Source organism: Cricetulus griseus, chromosome 5, assembly GCF_003668045.3.
Source record: "Cricetulus griseus strain 17A/GY chromosome 5, alternate assembly CriGri-PICRH-1.0, whole genome shotgun sequence".
Classification (NCBI taxonomy): domain Eukaryota; kingdom Metazoa; phylum Chordata; class Mammalia; order Rodentia; family Cricetidae; genus Cricetulus; species Cricetulus griseus.
The window spans coordinates 121294264-121311549 of NC_048598.1; the positions used below are offsets into that span (position 1 = coordinate 121294264).

A 17286-nucleotide genomic window follows, 5' to 3' on the forward strand; every position below is an offset into this window, starting at 1 on the left:
TAAGTACTGGAGTAGGTGTGGCATTGCTGGAGGAAGTATGTGACTAGAGGCAGGCTTTGAGGTCTCAGATGCTCAAGCAAGGCCCAGTGTGACATTCTCTTCCTGCAGATCTGGATGTAAAACTCTCAGCTCCTTCTCTAGCACTATGCACGCCTGCATACTGCCATGCTGCCCACAATGATGATAATGGACTAAACCTCTGAAACTTCGAGCAGGCTCCAATTAAATGTTTTCTTTTGAGTTGTCGTGGTCATGGTGTCTCTTCACAGCAATAGAAATCTTAACTAAGATAGTTACTAACTAATGAACTTCAGAAGAACTTAATAGATAACATAGTCCTCTAAAGGCTCTGTACCAACTGCTGGCTGTGCTTTACAACTGTGATGACTGAAAGATGGTCAGGACCTGCAAGAGCTCTATATTGGGAAAGGTGGGACCCTGGGAGTGAGAAAACATGGAGCTGAGTTGAAACTGGTGACCCAGTAGAACTAAAAAAAAAAAAAAACCCTGAGCTCTGTCTCATTCTCTTTATACACAACATGGCAATTACATCACAAAGCTCTAGGTAGCAAAATCTAGGCAAAAGACTTAGAAAATACAGAAGGCCACAAAAATATTTGCTGCAGTAAAATTTGTGCATCTTGGGTAGAAGACCCTTTTTAAGGCTCACTGTGAAAAACCATCTTGTATACGCCTGTAGCCCAAGAAATAACCCTTATTTATGAAAATAGTAGGAGAGGAGGAGATTATCAAATCTGCTTTCTCTCCCCTAAGCAGTGAGAATCCTCACACTGATCCTTTGGTCCTACTCTAACTGTACACCGAAGGAAGGCTTGTCTAAGATAGGGTAAGGATGCCAGTTAGACATGGATTCAGATCTCACTCTTTTTTTGTAGCAGAGAAAACTAAAAGGTAACTTTCTCCATCTCCAAATTTAAAGGAGAACTGTAAATACCAAGACGCTTTAAATTCTGCCTTGAAAAGCATTTCACTCCTTACATAGATGCTGTGTGTCAGAGAACCCAAGACAAACATATTGCCCTTGAGGGATTTAGACAAAAGGTCTAAATCCGACACTTGGCCTCATTTCAGAGGGCCTTGTGGGAGACACACTTGACATTTTGGGGCACTGGTGGTATCTGAAAGCAGTTTAAAGCAATCACTGGGCTCACCCAGGACACACTCAGTGGCCAGGCATGCAGCCACCCAAGCTGCCCACTTCTCTGTAGGAAGCTGGCACCTCTGAAACTTCTTCACGATGGGCTGGAACCTGCTCCTAGATGCCATCACAGACAAGTATAATTCTTTACTAGGGACAACTAGAAAAAATCTCTCATTGAGTGGCATCAAAATGCATTTCTAAGATGGAAGAATCGCCTTATGCTGTGTTTGTTTGGTTGTTGTCTTCAAATGCATTTCTAAGATGGGACAATAGCCTTATGCTGTGTTGTTTGGTTGTTGTTGTCTGGTTTTTGCTAGGGATTGAATCCAGGGCCTTGTACTTGTTAAGCAAAAGCTCTACTACTGAGCTACCCCCTGGCTCACAGTCTTTAAACCAAATTGCTTTTTCATTATCTCTGATTCCATTCTTATGTTTGTAATGTATCTTTTCTCCCTTAGTCAAATAGCACAGGTGCTATGAATCTCCTTATTCAGTTACACTTCTCAACTGATTAGGATAGTCTCAATGTTCTAGGACCAAAGAATGAACACGCTCACACCACACAGGTGCAGATGTGAGGCCCCCTGAGGTGAGGGAGAACACCAACATTGCATGCCTAACACTAACAGGTGCCCAGGAGAACACACATACTTCAACATCAACTTGGACACAGCTGCTCTGGGTTAGGGGAACTTCAGGATCAAACTTCATGGGCAACAGCAAGACACACCAGTGAGCCAGACCACCTTTTGCCTCACAGATGTGCATGAGAAAGCTTTATGTAACGATGCACGCCTTTAATCTAGCACTTGGAAGGGAGAAACAGGCAGATCCCTGAGTTTGAGGTGGGCCAGGGCTATCCAGAGAAACCCTGTGTTGAAAAACAATAAAAAAAGAAACAACCAACACCAAAATGGCTTTGGTATATAGAAGGCAACACTTTATAGTTATAATTACTATTATTATTATTTTAAAAGGTCATCCCCAGGTACAAAATAAATTACATGATGTTGTCTACAATCCAAAGTGAGCTCACCAAAGATGGGAAACCCCTCAGTATCATCTAGGATGCAGGTGGAATAATCACCACTTTGTTAACAAAACTGGAGCATTAGGGGCATGGGACTCGCGGTTTTTAGCATCAACTGCAGCACTAATGTCTCCACTTGCTTTGTTGATATACATTTAGAGTGTATCACAGACAGGAAAAAACCTTTTTATTGTTAGCTCATTTACATTTTAGTGCTATAATAATGATGAAGATATGCTGATTTCTTCATTGTGAAGGCAAATCATACCATTTAAAATCTAATTTAAATAAGAAATAATTAGTTGGGCTTGTGGTGCAGTACAATAAGTGACTCACAACCCCTCTGCAGGGACTGATGAAGAAAAGCTAAAATTATCTTCTAGTTATCATTGAAGCAATTACAGTAAGATGTATGCACTTCAAACAGGCTACTGGGGCAACAACAAGGTGGAGAAGGCATACTGTTGAGTGCTTTTATCACCTACCTTCTGTTAATATAAACATTCAGCACCACCAACAACATATTCATATCCAACCGTTATGAAAAACAGCGGAGGAGCTGGAGGATGGCTCAGCAGTTAAGAGCACCGGCTGCTCTTCCAGAATACTTGGGTTTGAGTCCCAGACCCACATGGCAGCTCATAACCATCCATAACTCTAGTTCCAGGGGATCTGATGCCCTGTTCTGACCTCCAAGGGCAACAAACATAAACGTGGTGCACATACATACATGCAAACAGAACACATATGGACATGCAAATAAATCTTTTTTAAACCCCAACTGAATACTAGTCATAGTGAAAAAATACCCACTATGAGGGTATTATCAGTAGCTTGTTAATTTTTGACATGGTGAAATCTCAGGAAAGTTACCAAATTATGTGTTCATCGGTTAATCAATCTTTGGGAAACTTGAATGGTTCAAGTTCTTTGTTGGGACCACCAGAGAAAACGGCTTGGTTCTCTTAGTCTGTGTGAGGCGAGTTGTGTGTGCTATGCTGTGCTTCTGTGACCATTACCTCCAAGCCTCAGACATTCCAGTCCCCTCACCCCACAGTGAACTTTAAAATTGGTGTAGTTCCCTCCCCTTTGACTTTAGTTTAGTTCTGTTTTCTAGTGGCACCGGAGACAGAACCAAGGGCCTCATGCTAGGTGAGTGCTCATACCAGAGCTACAGCCTCAGCCTGACAAATGGTTATTTTGGGGCACTTAGTGTCAATGAGGATTATAAAGAAAACAGCAGCCGGGCAGTGGTGATTCACACCTTTAATCCCAGCACTCAGGAGGCAGAGGCAGGTGGATCTTTGTGAGTTTGAGGCCAGTCTGGTCTACAGAGTAAGTTCCTGGACAGTCAAGGCTACACAGAGAACACGAGCATCTTACAAGACAATTTCAAGCTTAGGGTGTGGTTATCGTTCTCTCTATCAGCAGCAATATGACTCAGTGCAAGCAATGTTTTGCTGAGTTCACTTTGGAGGAAGTATTCGGAAGTGACAAAATCCTTCCGGAGACACTGACAATACGTGTGATGAGAAACTGATGCTATTTGACTTTGATGCTACACTGATTATACACTGATCATCTTACTCAGAAGGGGTTTGACCTAGCCACTGGACATTCCTCTACCTGGAGCATCAGCTCCATCTTCCCTGCTGGTTGCATGGAGCTTTATGAGGCCTGTATGAATAGGTATCATTTTACATGACTCAACACAGAGAAGAACACTGATGAAAGACCACTCCCCAGGGGGGACAAATGGCATACCTACCCTTCGGGCATGGATTTTTGTCTGTAGGTGCCACCCCCAGAGCCAGTCTCACTGGATGAAGACAGGTTACTGGGGGAGTTACGGCACTGGGATCTTGCCAAAGCCATGGATGAGACTGTCACATAGATGTCTGAACCAGGAGACAGCCTATAAGTGTGAAGGGAAAACATGAAGTCAATAACTCAAGAGAGAAAACCCACAAGGCAGTGCATGGCAGAAGACATCATATAAACACCGCAAAGGCAGTGGTCTCATGGAAATGTGAAAATGATGGAAGCCCACAAGAGAAACCTCTGGCTAATACTGCTCCAGAGAGAACAGCTGGAAAACTGCCTAGAAGGGGGTGGAACCCATAAATAAAATTATAGGTGGAAAGACCTAGAAACATACACACTTCCAAAGCTGCCAGGATTCAATCAGGTGAAGTGCTATACAGTCTCCACATTGGCAGAACAGAGGATAAGTGAACCCCAGAGACATTAACCAGCAGTTAATCCCAGTTTCTCACACCACCCACCTCATGGCCACTGCATGAGCACATTCTTCAAGTGCCTCTTTGTTTTCCTATCTCATTACTCAAATCTTGCAATGTTCAGGCTCTGACTACTAGTTTTTATAATTCTGGTTGATAGTAGCCCACACTAAGAAATTCCACAGGAAAAAAAGTTCCCAGAATTACATTTGTAGATTTTTCACAGCAGGGATGTGCTGTGTCTTGGCCCTGGCATATTGGCCAGCTGACTATCCAGGTAGACGCTGAAACTTTGTAGGCAGGGCAGACAGAGGTTCCCTCAACCTTCTCTATTCTCTATTCTAGTTGGCAACAGAGCAGCTATTGGCATGTGTATGTGTTGACAACAGTGACCAGGCTTAGTAACAAAGCAACTTTATTTCAAAAGTGAGCACCTGCAGATGCCTGGGCTCCACCAGTAGAGAAGACTGGTTCCATGAGATGGCTGAAGAAATGGGTTCTAAATCATTCCCCAGGTCACAATAGGCCAGGTGAGCCTATTTTGTGTGAGCTGCTGTCCACTAATGAGACAGTTGGTATGTGTTTGGCATGGTCAACAGACTTCTAAAGTGAAGCCATTCAGTTCCAAGCAGAGTAGAAACCCTGGGCCAGAGCCTGGCTGATAGAATAATGCCATTTTTACAGTGAGTCTACAGATGGGGAAGGAATTTCACTCAGAAGATGGCAGAAGGGCTAACAGAACCATACCAAGATGCTTTTCTAGTGGAGACAGAGTAAGGACAGCTGCTAGGAGTCTAACTCCGAATTTATCTATGAGGCAGATCTGAGTTCTCTCTGGCTGTCTCCTAGACGTGGTTCCTAAATCCTCTCCTAATTCAAATCAAGCCTCTTCAAAAGGAACAGCTTTCTCCCTGTGCCACAAATGGAACCATCCTCCTCTACTTGTTATATCAAGCTAAGCATCTTGGAACCACGTTTCCCTTTCTCTCTCCTATCTACCAGATTTAACTGTTCCAATTATGTTGTATATTTGTGTACTACACAGACTGTGCCCTAGCATCCTGGGTACTGGTCTTGAAAACCAAAGGTTCAATCTGGACTCCACCATGACTGCCCTCCGACCTCTTTCACCCAAACCGGTATCTGACTTCCAGGCTCCATCCATGCCATCCCTCCAGCAGCTCCTAGCAACACTCTTCTACCATGGCAACCATTGCTAGAAGCTTCTCCAAAGTTTCCCTTTGTCTACAGGATAGAAGACCAGAGCTGACCCCTGTCATCATCTTCAAGGCCCCAAACCACCTGACTACTCTCCCTTCCATGTCCCTGTGCCTTGGGCTGTGGATAGATGGGCCAGGATTCAGAGAGCCACTCTACTCGCACCTTTACTCATCCACTGTCTATTTAGAATGCCTTCCTCGCTTCCCACTAACCCCAATTCCAATATTCTATCTGAATGCACAGAGCAGAACCTCTTCACACCCCATAATAGCCTACTCTGTGTACTATCACAGTACAACAGCCTTGCGTTTATTTGTCTCCCCGACACCCTGTTCCTATCGCACAGGACTGAGCCTTACTTATCTTTATTTTATGTGTATGACTATTTTGGCTGTATGTACACAGATACAACACTTATATACCTGGCACAGTGAAGGCCAGAAGAGGGTATTGGATTCCTGGAACTGAGAGGTACAGAGGTTGTGAGCCACTATTAATCACTGAGCTACTCCCCACCTTCTACCCCTGCCCGAGCCAGGTATTCTTGAAAGTGTTGGCTTTTAGAATTTGTAATTTGCTAAAAGCAATTATAACCAAATCAGTGTGCTTTCTTAACTGTGGAAACAGAGATGGAGTTACAGGGGCTAAGATTGCAGCAGAAAACCATTAATGTCACAGATGGAGAGACAACTACTGAGGATGCTGCTCTAAGTGTGAACTAGGACAAGTAGAATACTAGTGTCTGGGGACTGTGATGGAAAGCCAGACCAGGCCACCTCTGAACATCTTCCACGACCATCACAAGCCATGCTCCTGGTGGTCAACGACTAATCCCCACAGGGTTTTCCATATACATGGTGGTGGGGGGTGGGAGTAGAGGAGAGTAGTGTGAGAGCACTGTCCTCACAGGGGTTGCTCAGACACTTGCTCTGTGTTCCACCCCTTTGCAGATTACGACTTGTGCCCACTTGTGGCATCTGCTTCTGGTATCACCCATTCTGGTGTCACCATACAGATCTTAATGAGGACGTCCAGGGTTTGTCTGTAGGTAACTGTGTACTTAGTAATTAGAGAAACCTAGCTCAACCCTATCTAGGGTACTTTTTTTTGTTTAGAATCACCTTATTTTATTTTATGTATATGAGCGTTTCACCTATATGTATGTCTATGAGCCCTGTGCATGCAGTGCCCATAGAGGTCAGAAGAGGGCATCAGATCTCCTGGAACTGAAGTTACAGACACTTGTGAGCTAACATGTGGGTACTGGGAACCAAATCAGGTTCTCAGAGCATCCACTGCTTTTAACTACTGAGTCATCTCTCCAACACCTAGTACTGTGTTTTGATAGGAAAATGATCAAGACATACCTGGGTACAAAAAAAAAAAAAAAAAAAGGTTGTCCCTATACTGTGTTCTCCTAAGAATTTAACCAGGACTGGAATGGAGGAGGAAGGGAAAGAGCAAGTTACAAACAAAAAACTGAGTAAGAATTAGGGAACAGTATAGATCTAAATAGGATGATGCCACTCGCCTTTCTGCCCCCAGAGTCTGCCTTCCTGTCACGGCAAAGAGGAAGAAATGCTACAGAAAAACAAACGGGAAAATCAGTGGCAGCAAGACCTGGGCCAGTTGGGCCAGTGTGGCATCTAGGCAGATGAGTCACATCGATGGGCACGGTGGTCCTGAGGCTAAGTTAAGACAGGATTTTTATCTTTGGCTTTATCACTTGCTTTCTGTAGCCTGTTCTCTACAACATACATTAAACTCAAACACTCCAAGCTCATTCTCAACACCAGCTCTTTGAGTTGGCAAATGTATCAGAATTCTATTGAGTTACTGGAGTTAGCCCAAAAAAACGAAAACACAGCCTTTCCAGAGGGCTGGCATTCATTCCAGCTCTCTTCTGCATCTATGGAACTCAATGGTGGCTTTGTTTTCTGACGGTTCACACACAGAGGACACACACAGAACGGCTGAAGCAAAACCACCCCAAAGTGTTTACATCTCCAAATACATGAACACCGGGCAAAGAAAATGTAGAATCGGCTTTCTCCTTGTGCTGTACAACTCTGCTGCTTCCAATACCATGACTCCAATGCTATCACACCAGTGTTTTAGAGACCTGATCGGGAGCAGAAGGTGTGACTGTCTGGGTGCCGGCAGTCTCTGCAGAGCTGGAGGCTAGCTGCTGCTGGGCACTGTGCTACTCTGAAAAGGGTAGTGGCCTCTTCTCATGAGCTCCCAGCACAAATGACCTCCCTGACCTGTGCTGGGTCCTCACAGCCTAAGCACATCTGTGAAATTTAAGGGGAGGAATCTGGGAGGAGCTGGGGTAGGAGAAGGATGACTATGATCAAATACACTGTGTGAAAATTTCAAAGGCTAAAATTATACTAAAGAAAATTACCAAACCTAGGTCCCAGATACACAACAAAATAACCCATGCCTAACATTGCCCATGGATGGACCCGCAACAGGACTACAGTCAGTGTGCACAGCAGTGACGCTTAAGACGCTCCAGACAATGACTGATTACAGTTTACCAAACCATCAGTAAGGACTTCTTGGTGCCCAAGTAGTCAGTGGTAAGATAGTTTCCTGGGTATTTAGGATTAATTACACTTCTATTTCCTTCTTTTTATTCCTAAGTGACAATACTGCCGAGATGCATCCACAGAGACAAGGCCCTCTGTCACCCAAGTGCAAGTGTGGACCAATGGTAAGAACAATCAAGAGGGTTCCAAACAGCAGCTGTGACTGACAAATTAGATACCCAAGTCCATAATTAAGCACAGCATTTTGCCACAACTTAGCAATTAAAATGCTATCTACTCAGGGAACAGGACCAAGTTATCTGTCCTCATCAGTATACATACCAACCAGGACTCTTCCAGAATGATGTAAACAGAATTCTCTAAAGCAATACAAGGTTATAGAATGACCGTCCTACCCAGCAGCTTCTGCACAGGCTGTGCTCAGATTCAAGCAACCCATTGTCCTCTTTCACGTTTTCCTACTGTGTGCTCTGAAGAGCTTCTGCTGGTCCCAACCTCAGCCCATCAGCTGTTCAGCCAGGGCCTAGAAATCTTGCTTTCACAAGCCCCCTACAAAGCTCGCTTCAAATGAGGCAGAATGCTCAGACACAGCTGTGAGCACTCACAGCCAGGCACACACCCCGGGTGTCTCTTGACAAGAATTAACTTTACATCTAAGGGTAATTCCGGAGGAAAAAAAAAAGAAAAACAAAAGTAATTGTAGGCAGGACCAGTCACTTAACTTGTGGGACCCAGCATATAATGAGAATATAGGGTTCCCCTGTTCCAACAGTATTACAAATTTCCAAAGACAATAGTGGAGCATAGACTTGTTGGTTTAAGTGTGGAGCCTGTGTAACTGCACAGGAGCCTGAAGCTGACCTCCACTCCAGTGAATGTGACCAGAGCTCATTCAGTTCATTAACACGAACTCATTTTGCTAATTTCTGTTGAGTGGTAGTGGATTTTACTCATGCAGCATGCTGGCTGAGAGGTAGGCTCTGGAGTTAGAAGGTTCAATGTCAATCTCAGCTTCACCGATAACCAGCTGTGACTTTGCACAACCTCTCTCTCAGTCACTGTGTGCCCTCATTCACAGAGTATTAAACACAACCAGCAGGGCCAATGAGGGAATTAACCAAGAAGACTCATGCAGAGACCCAAGGCTGGTGCAGATGAACACAATGGTCAGGTACAGATCTTAAGTGATACCTAGGAAAGACATGACAGTCGGAAGAGAAGCAGAGGATGCCTGAGGCCCATTACCAGTCAGATCTAGTTGGGAACACCAGGGAAGAGGAAGCTTTGATGAAGAAAATGCACTTGATGTGGGACTTGACATGGGAAGCTGGGTCAGTCACAACAGTCAGAAGGGCCATGTACACGTGTAAGGGATAGAGGCTGCTGTCCATGATGGCATGTTGGGCTGAGGCACTGGAAACCACAAGGGGAAGCATGTGCCACCTGACAGTTCTTCCTCAAATCCAGCTGACCTGAATTTTACAACCACCTTTTAGGCCCATTTAATTTGCCAGGATGGATGCAGCAGCATTTCTCATAACTTCTGCTGGTGCTCAGGCCACCAGGGCTGTTTTCAGCATGGCAGACAACCTGAATTAAACATGACCCTGCCAGTCAAGACTACACCTCATTTCTGGGAACACCCTAGCCCCAACACATGGCTACTGAGGTAAGGTGGAGAACAGATTCACCAGCTACACCTCACAGTGCCCAGTTTGCACAGCCTGAACCCCTGTGCCCTGGTTTCCAGGCAGAACACCTAATACCACAGGAGGCTGTCAGGGAGACAGGCGTTCTGTGCAGTTCAGGAGCCTGGGCCTGGCACCACACTGGTGCATTTGCCGGCCATTCCCTGGGCTATCCTGGAGAACACATAAAGTGGGCTGGGAGGCTTGCCAAGCCCATGCTGTTTTGTCATTTTCGGAATGCCTGAATAGCAATCGTCCTTGGAATATCATCTAACATTGTGGAGCTGCAAATCCCATCCATTCCAGCTCCACATCAGATGCCAGCACACCCTGGCTCCCATGGAGCACTGGGGAAGAAAAACTTGTACCCAGTGCTTGTGAGCCTCACCCAGCCCTCTGCTTTTCTACTTTATCTTGAAGACAACCCAACACCAGAACTCAGGTTCAATCATATAAGAGCTTCAGTCAAGAACTTGTGTTTCACGTGGAGTGAAATACAAACTTAGACAAGTTTTATCAGGATATATGTTAAAATAAAGAGTCTGCTAAATGGAACAAACAATAGCCAAAGCAGTTATATTCAAATACAGCTTTAACACCAAAGTTTTAGCATACAAAATGCATATTCCTTTATCATTTGATTTCTTAAAATAAAATACCCTTTTGCTTTCTTCCAAATTAATATATATTCTCTTATTCACTGGGAACTCATTAGACGTCACAGCGTGTGTTGGTTCTTAAACTATAATGATGAACAAGGCAGGCTAAGTTGGAACCTTAGACAAATAGGATTAAGATAAATATATCAAATTCTGTGAGCAAATCTGATGATCTCAACATTCCCAAAGGGAGCAATTAAGGCAGAGACAGGAAAAGAAAGTATTAGAGAAATTCAAAGTGGCTTTTCAGAAGACGGATGGGGAGCCAAGCTTCGAGAAATGGAAGGGACCAGGCTGGGCTTGACTATGCACTGAGCAGGACAAGACACTTTCAGGGGACAGAGTCCAGTGTCACTTACAGGTCAGAGGTGGGAGTGAAGGCTGGGGAGGGAGAGAGGGAAGGAAGGAGGGAGGGAGGTGCGGAGGAAACTGGGAGACAGGGAGACAGGGAGAGGGAAGCCCAGTGACTTTCAGGGATGCCACCAACCAAGCTAGGGAGGCTGACTTGATCTTGAGGACCGTGGAAGCATGAGTGTCAGTAAAGGCTTGGCTCCATTTTTATCACATGACTCTGCTGGCAGGAGGCTGCTCCTCAGAATTCGAGGCTTCTGACAACAATTGAGACTTTTAAAAAGTAGCATGAAGTATAAGCCCTTTAGCTAAGAAGAAAGAAGCTGACAAACAACAAAAAAAACCTCAAGGGCGGAGCAGATGGCTCAACAGTAAAGCATCTGCTTCACAAGCATGAGGATTGGAGTTCAGTCCCCAGCATCCACATAACAGTTAAGTGTTGCTAGGGCTGCTGGTGATACTGCTGGTGGAGGTATAGGACAGAAGAGCCCTAGGGCTTGCTGGCCAGCCCGTCGAAAGTGCAGGCTCAGCAAGAGATCCCAGCTAAAAAAACAAAACAAAACAAAAAAAGCAAAAGCAAAAACAAAAACAAAAGCCAACAACAACAACAACAACAAAAAAACAGGTGGAAAGGGGCAAGTGAGGTGACTCACTGGGTGAAGGTGTTTGCTGTCTATGATGCCAACCTGACAACATGAATTTGATTCTCAGGTGGAGGGAGAAAATCAACCCTACAAAACTGTCCTCTGACTTCCACAGGCAATCTGTGGAGCTCCTGGCTCTACCACCACAAACTAACTCACCCCCTCCCTCCTTCTCCCCACCTCTTTTCTGTCTGTCTGTCTGTCTGTCTGAGAACTCAAGAGAAGACAGGGATTATCTTGAAGCAGGTTACTAGAGGAGGGCAGAAGGAAATGAGAATGGAGGGAAACTGGACAGATTCCTAGGTCAGGTTGTGATACTGGAGTACAGGAAAAACTGTACCATACTTCATCAAGGTGGGTATGATGGGAAAGGAGGAAGTGGAAAGGGGAGGGGCAGGGTGAAGGATAAGTTAGTTTGGAAAAGGAAGTCAAGACAAAATCCTTAAATTAGGTGATGACCTAAGTCACTGAAGCAGATGTCAATGTAGAGATGCTACACAGCCCGGGGTTAAAGAAATGAAGAAGGGAAACCCGAAGGATGAGGAAGCAGGGGCAAAGGGCCAACAATTAAAAACAACACAAATTAGGTTTAGGAAGATGAGTGTACTCTTAGCTTCAAATACTACAACAAAGTACCCCAAACAGGCTATTTACAAGGAAAAGCTTTGAGTTCACAGTTCTGGGGTTCAAAATTCTAGGACTGAACCCATTACTTAAGTCTGTGAGTGTGGCATAGAATGGCAAGGTGTGAGTTGGAGAGAATTTGTGCTCACATTCTAGAGCACAAAACAGAAGTAGGAACAGGGAGGGTACCACCGACCTAAGAACTTCTCTCTGGGTCCCACATATTAAAGGTCCATGGTACCTCCCAGAGGCACTGCCTGAAGACCAATCCTTTGTGTATGGACCTATGGGAGGGGGCACACTCCCAAACCATAGTGACAAGGAAACACTTTTAAGAGGGAGTGGAAAATGTTGACTAACAAGTTAGGGCTGAACAGTATTCAATGCTTTGAGAACATGGATAGCAACATGGACATGGCCAGAGGAGCCCCAGCAAAGCTCCATGTTCTGTTATGCAAAGATCCTTGTGTCCACTTGAGCACAAGGGATCCAGGGAGAGAGTGCAAGTGCATTCATGGCCCAATGAGATCTAATCCAGACAGTAAAGGTTTGTGGTAATTTTATTTAACAAGAATGGAAAACTCTTCCATATACTAAGATGACTGTTACTTATCCAAAGCCCTTGAAATGATTAGATTTTGAGTACAGTAACTCAGATCTAGAGAATTATGACTGATCCCCTGGTATGCTTAAACTCAGCAATGAAGCAAGTCTAGTGCACTATGGGAGTTGTTTTTACTCCAGTCCCACCCTTAAGCCCTAGATAAACCTGACACCCAAACCACAGATTTATCAAGTTGCCTATTCTTGCTAAATAAGTATTACTTTGCTAACACATCCACCCCACAAACACTATAAAATTCTGTAATCAGATGGACACCTGGGGAGCATAAAATTCTCAAATGCAAACCAAACAGATCAGACCTGGAATGGCAAACATGCTATAGCCTCTAAAGTTTCTCCCAACAACATGAAAGAGCCCTATGCAGCTGAAAAATTCTTGCTAAGAATCCCAAATACCAACATATGTTATTGTTACATAGACTATGGCCTTAAGTATTAAAAGAAAAAAGTCCATCCCATAAATTAAGGGGAAAAAAAAAGACCTCTGGGCCTGTGGTTCTACAAAACCTGAAATAAAGAGTATGCTTCTGTAAGCAATAAATGACTATTTTTTTATCCAAAAAGGACTGTGTTGGACCTAAGCAAGGCAAGCAGGCTTGTGCTGTGTGGGAGAGGACACTAGTATCTGCTGATGGCTTATGCTCCAGGAGATCTGTATACTCCACAGCTAAACACAACTTTCTGGGGCAGAAGGAATGGAATCAAATGATTGTAAAGATGGCTCAGGGTTCAGAATCAAAGCTTTAGTGTGGACTACATATGACTCACCTTAAAGGTCCATTCATATTCATAAATGACCTAACTACAAGTTAACTGGCACGAAGGTTGATAAGATAGGAATTGACAACTATGTTTTATAACAGAAGACTACCATAAACTTCAAACTGGAGATGGCCCAACCATCCTGACAGTTGGAAAATGTGGGGATGAGATTTTGTAAGATATCCTAGAATCTGGGATTCTAGTAGGGTTCTCGGAGAGCACCCTACATGATATGAAGCCAGAGAGGCAGTGAGTAGGGCACAAAACCCCCCAAACCAATGATAGCTTCTATCCCTCCCACCCCTACATTCTAAAGAAGCACAGGCCCCTCCTGTGGTCACTGGCCCTCCCTCAGGGAGATGTACTTTCCTTTGGGAGTAGGTGAGACAGGCAATGGGCTCGGGTACATGAAGACAAGCCTCTAGAATCCTTGTCCAGGTTAGTGTTTGACCAACCTGATATGAACTAAAGTTAAATGGGAATAGGAATCTCAGTTGAGAAAATGTCTCCACCAAATTGTGGTGCCACCCCTGGGCAGGTGGTCCTTGAGTTCCAAAAGAAAGCAGGCTGAGCAAGCCATGAGGAGTAAGCCAGTAAGCAGTGCCCCTCCATGGCCTCTGTGTCAGCTTCTGCCTCCAGGTTCCTGCCCTGACTGCTCTCAGGAATGAACTGTCCTGAGAGTTATATAATGAAATCAACAAGTTACTCTTGGTCACGGTGTTTGTCACAGCAACAGAACCCTGACTAAGCTAGTGCTGAAGTAATTAGCCACCAATAGAATTTCTATCTCCTCATGTCAGTTTGCTGAACTCTTTCATGCTTTAGCTTCTGCTGAAGATTAGATTCAACATGGAACAGAACACATCCCACTATTTTATTTTGTGAAATACTGTGAAAGGAAACCCCAAATGAGTTCACCGGTGAAAGCCTCTGGAATGTTCTGTGGAAGCAGAAAATGGGGCTGGCAGGAGATAGAGCCCTTTAAACAATGACTTCCCAGGCTCACCTTTCAAAACATGAGCCAAACCATGAGTTACACTAACACGCACCTCAGGAAAAGCCAAGTTTGCAGTGAGTAAAACAAAGAATTTATTCAGAGATCTTTGGGAGGCTTTTCCTTCTCAGAGAAGGAAAGCAAAAAGAATCCAGATGGGGTGGAGTGGCGATGGGTGAGGAGCCTTTTACTGGGATAAAGAGCAAGGTCCTGGACATAAACCTCAGGAGTCAATGAAGGATTTTAGAAAGACCACTTTCATGTGTGTGCTCTTACAAGCTGTTTCTATGTGGCATTACTCTAGGATCCCAGGATGGCTAAGTGACAATGTTACACAAGCTCAAAGCTAGACTATAATACAGGACTCCACAGAGTGACCTCCACTTTCAAGTGCCCCTGAAGTAGATGGATAACTAGAACACTGTCCACAGCACCCTGTCCTTGCTGGAGAAGGCTCTATCACAAGGACTCTTCTACCCACCACAGCTCTAGAACACAGACAACACAACCAACTCCAGAGGCTTCCACCGAAACATCAAGGTGTAAGAATACGAGCAGAAGTGAGGAGAAAATGGCTGTGAATGGGAAGAAAAGAAACTTCTAGCAAGTAACATAAATAGAAACCACCTCCTCTGGCATCATCACCTACAGAACCCTGACTTAAAACTTTAGACCCAATTTTACTTACATATGAAAGAACTTAATACAGTTTAATGCTGGGCTGAGGCCCCAGCTTGAGGTGGTCCTGCTCACAGAAAGATGACTGAATGCCATGGCTGCTCACCAAGGCAGACTTGCTGCTTTCTGTGAGGGTCTACTCTGCCTTTCAGTTTGACTAGAGTTGGCTCCTCACATTCCAGAACCTCCACCCTCATCCCTTTTGCTTATTTACCTCAGTGTTAAATTACCTTGCCCACGCGCTGCCTTCTCCCCACTTTCTGCTACCTTCCGAGTCGTGGGAAATCTATTGTACTACTTGAGTTTTCTAATATGCAAAAGAAAATGACCACCAGAAGCCAATAAGAAGTGGCACTATTAAGAGATGTGGCCTTGTTGGAGGAAGAAGTATGTCTCTGGGGGTGGGCTCTGAGGTTTCAGGAGCTCACACCAGGCCCAGTATTGCTTTGTCTTACTGTTGCCTTCTGATTCAGACGTAGGACTCTTGGCTCCTTTTTCAGCCCCACATATGCCTACTTGCTGGCATCCTTAGCACCATGACAATAATGGACCAAACCTCTGAATTGTAAGCCATCCCCAATTAAATGCTTTCCTTCCTAAGAGTTACCATGGTAATGGTGTCTCTCACAGCAATAGAACACTGACTAAGACAAGTTTTCCCTCTTAAAATCTGTTTCAAATAAAATGGCAACACAGATATCCAACCAAAACCTTGCATTCCGTTGCTTCTATAAGTTGCTTCAAGCAATGAAGACTGTCACCTCAAGAATTTAAGTTATCTAAGTTTTAATCCAACTGGCCACTATATATAAACTGGTGATTTCTGTTGATAATCACATAGAAATTAAAAAACAAAGCACATACAAATCTCACTGCAGGCAGCTGGATACTCTGCTGGGAAAGCTCCCATGCTTTGGAAGACCCTCATGGGCATTTCAGCGTTACTTCTGAGAAACACAGGAAAGCCTAGAGCTTACACATTTGGTCTTATTTGAACTTGGGGCTCAGAGCAGAGTGGCCTTGGAGAGAGCACTCACCTCCTTTCCAGTGGGCGCCCGTCACTAGAGATGCTTCGAGGGATGTTGCCGGCTCTTTCTGGAGGGGGCATTTTCCCATCTCCTTTCCCAGCATTCAGCCGAGAGGTCATGGGACTCTGCAGCTGGGATGGGACCTGGGGTGAGTGAGCACCCTTGTTAGCATTCCGCTGCCATTTGTTATTATTCCTGAAGGGAAACTTGAACTCATAGGAAACACCTTCATTCATCTTGTACTCCATCACTGGCATTCGGTAGGTTTCTGAGCAACTCCTATAAAGAGAAAGAAAACCAGGAAAAAAACAATGACTACCGCCTTATCATGTTGGTGGAGACACACTGATTATCATTAACATTTGAGACTTCTTTCAATCTTTGGGCCTTGCAATTTTCCTTTCCCAACCTAGGACTCCAGAAGAATCACACAAGTATTTTCATGTACTCAGTCCCAAGTGTGGAGCCTGAGATGAGGAGTCCATAAAAACCCACAGAGCCCAGGTCAGCTGGGAGCAAGGAGAACTAATGAGGGAGGGGCAGCTGGAAGGACCCCAGAGAAGGCAGCTCAGGGCAGACAACAAGCAGTTCTGCAAACTTCGCTGGGAACTGCAACTGGGGATCTAAAGGGAGGGCATCGCCAAATGAGTTGGGATCCCAAGAGCCAAGAAATTAAGCAAGGGGGGGGATCCCAATGCCCAACCAGAGAACCAAATTTAGCTTAGGAGGGAGAAAACCAATTACAGAAACAATTATTAAATCCCTCAGGAAGACCAAGCACCATCTGAAACCAGACTTCATTTCTTTCCAAAGGAAGGCATCTCCCTTCTTCGGTGACATCCATGGCCAGCGGCACAAGTACTGTCACTTCTGCTCTGCCCGAAATCTCAGTCTCAGGAAGCCTGGGACCCATGCTCCATCCTTTATATAGAAGCAACAAGAGCAGAGTCTGTCTGTCATTAACCAGGTAGACAAATTCTATCCCTACTACAGTATTAACCCATGTACTGAAATTTCATCATCGAA

General features: G+C 44.6%; 1 protein-coding gene across 4 annotated transcripts in view; it reads right to left on the reverse strand.

Annotated features, from left to right (window-relative positions):
- Positions 1-17286, reverse strand: part of Sipa1l1 (signal induced proliferation associated 1 like 1) — a 291536-nt gene that overhangs the window by 32364 nt on the left and 241886 nt on the right. For all 4 annotated transcript variants that reach the window (XM_027418435.2, XM_027418430.2, XM_027418433.2 and 1 more), the window contains 2 exons: positions 16270-16539; positions 3961-4107 (listed from right to left, as the gene is read on the reverse strand). In XM_027418435.2, the coding sequence (XP_027274236.1) occupies positions 3961-4107; positions 16270-16539 (417 nt within the window). The remainder of the gene's footprint in view (positions 1-3960; positions 4108-16269; positions 16540-17286) is intronic.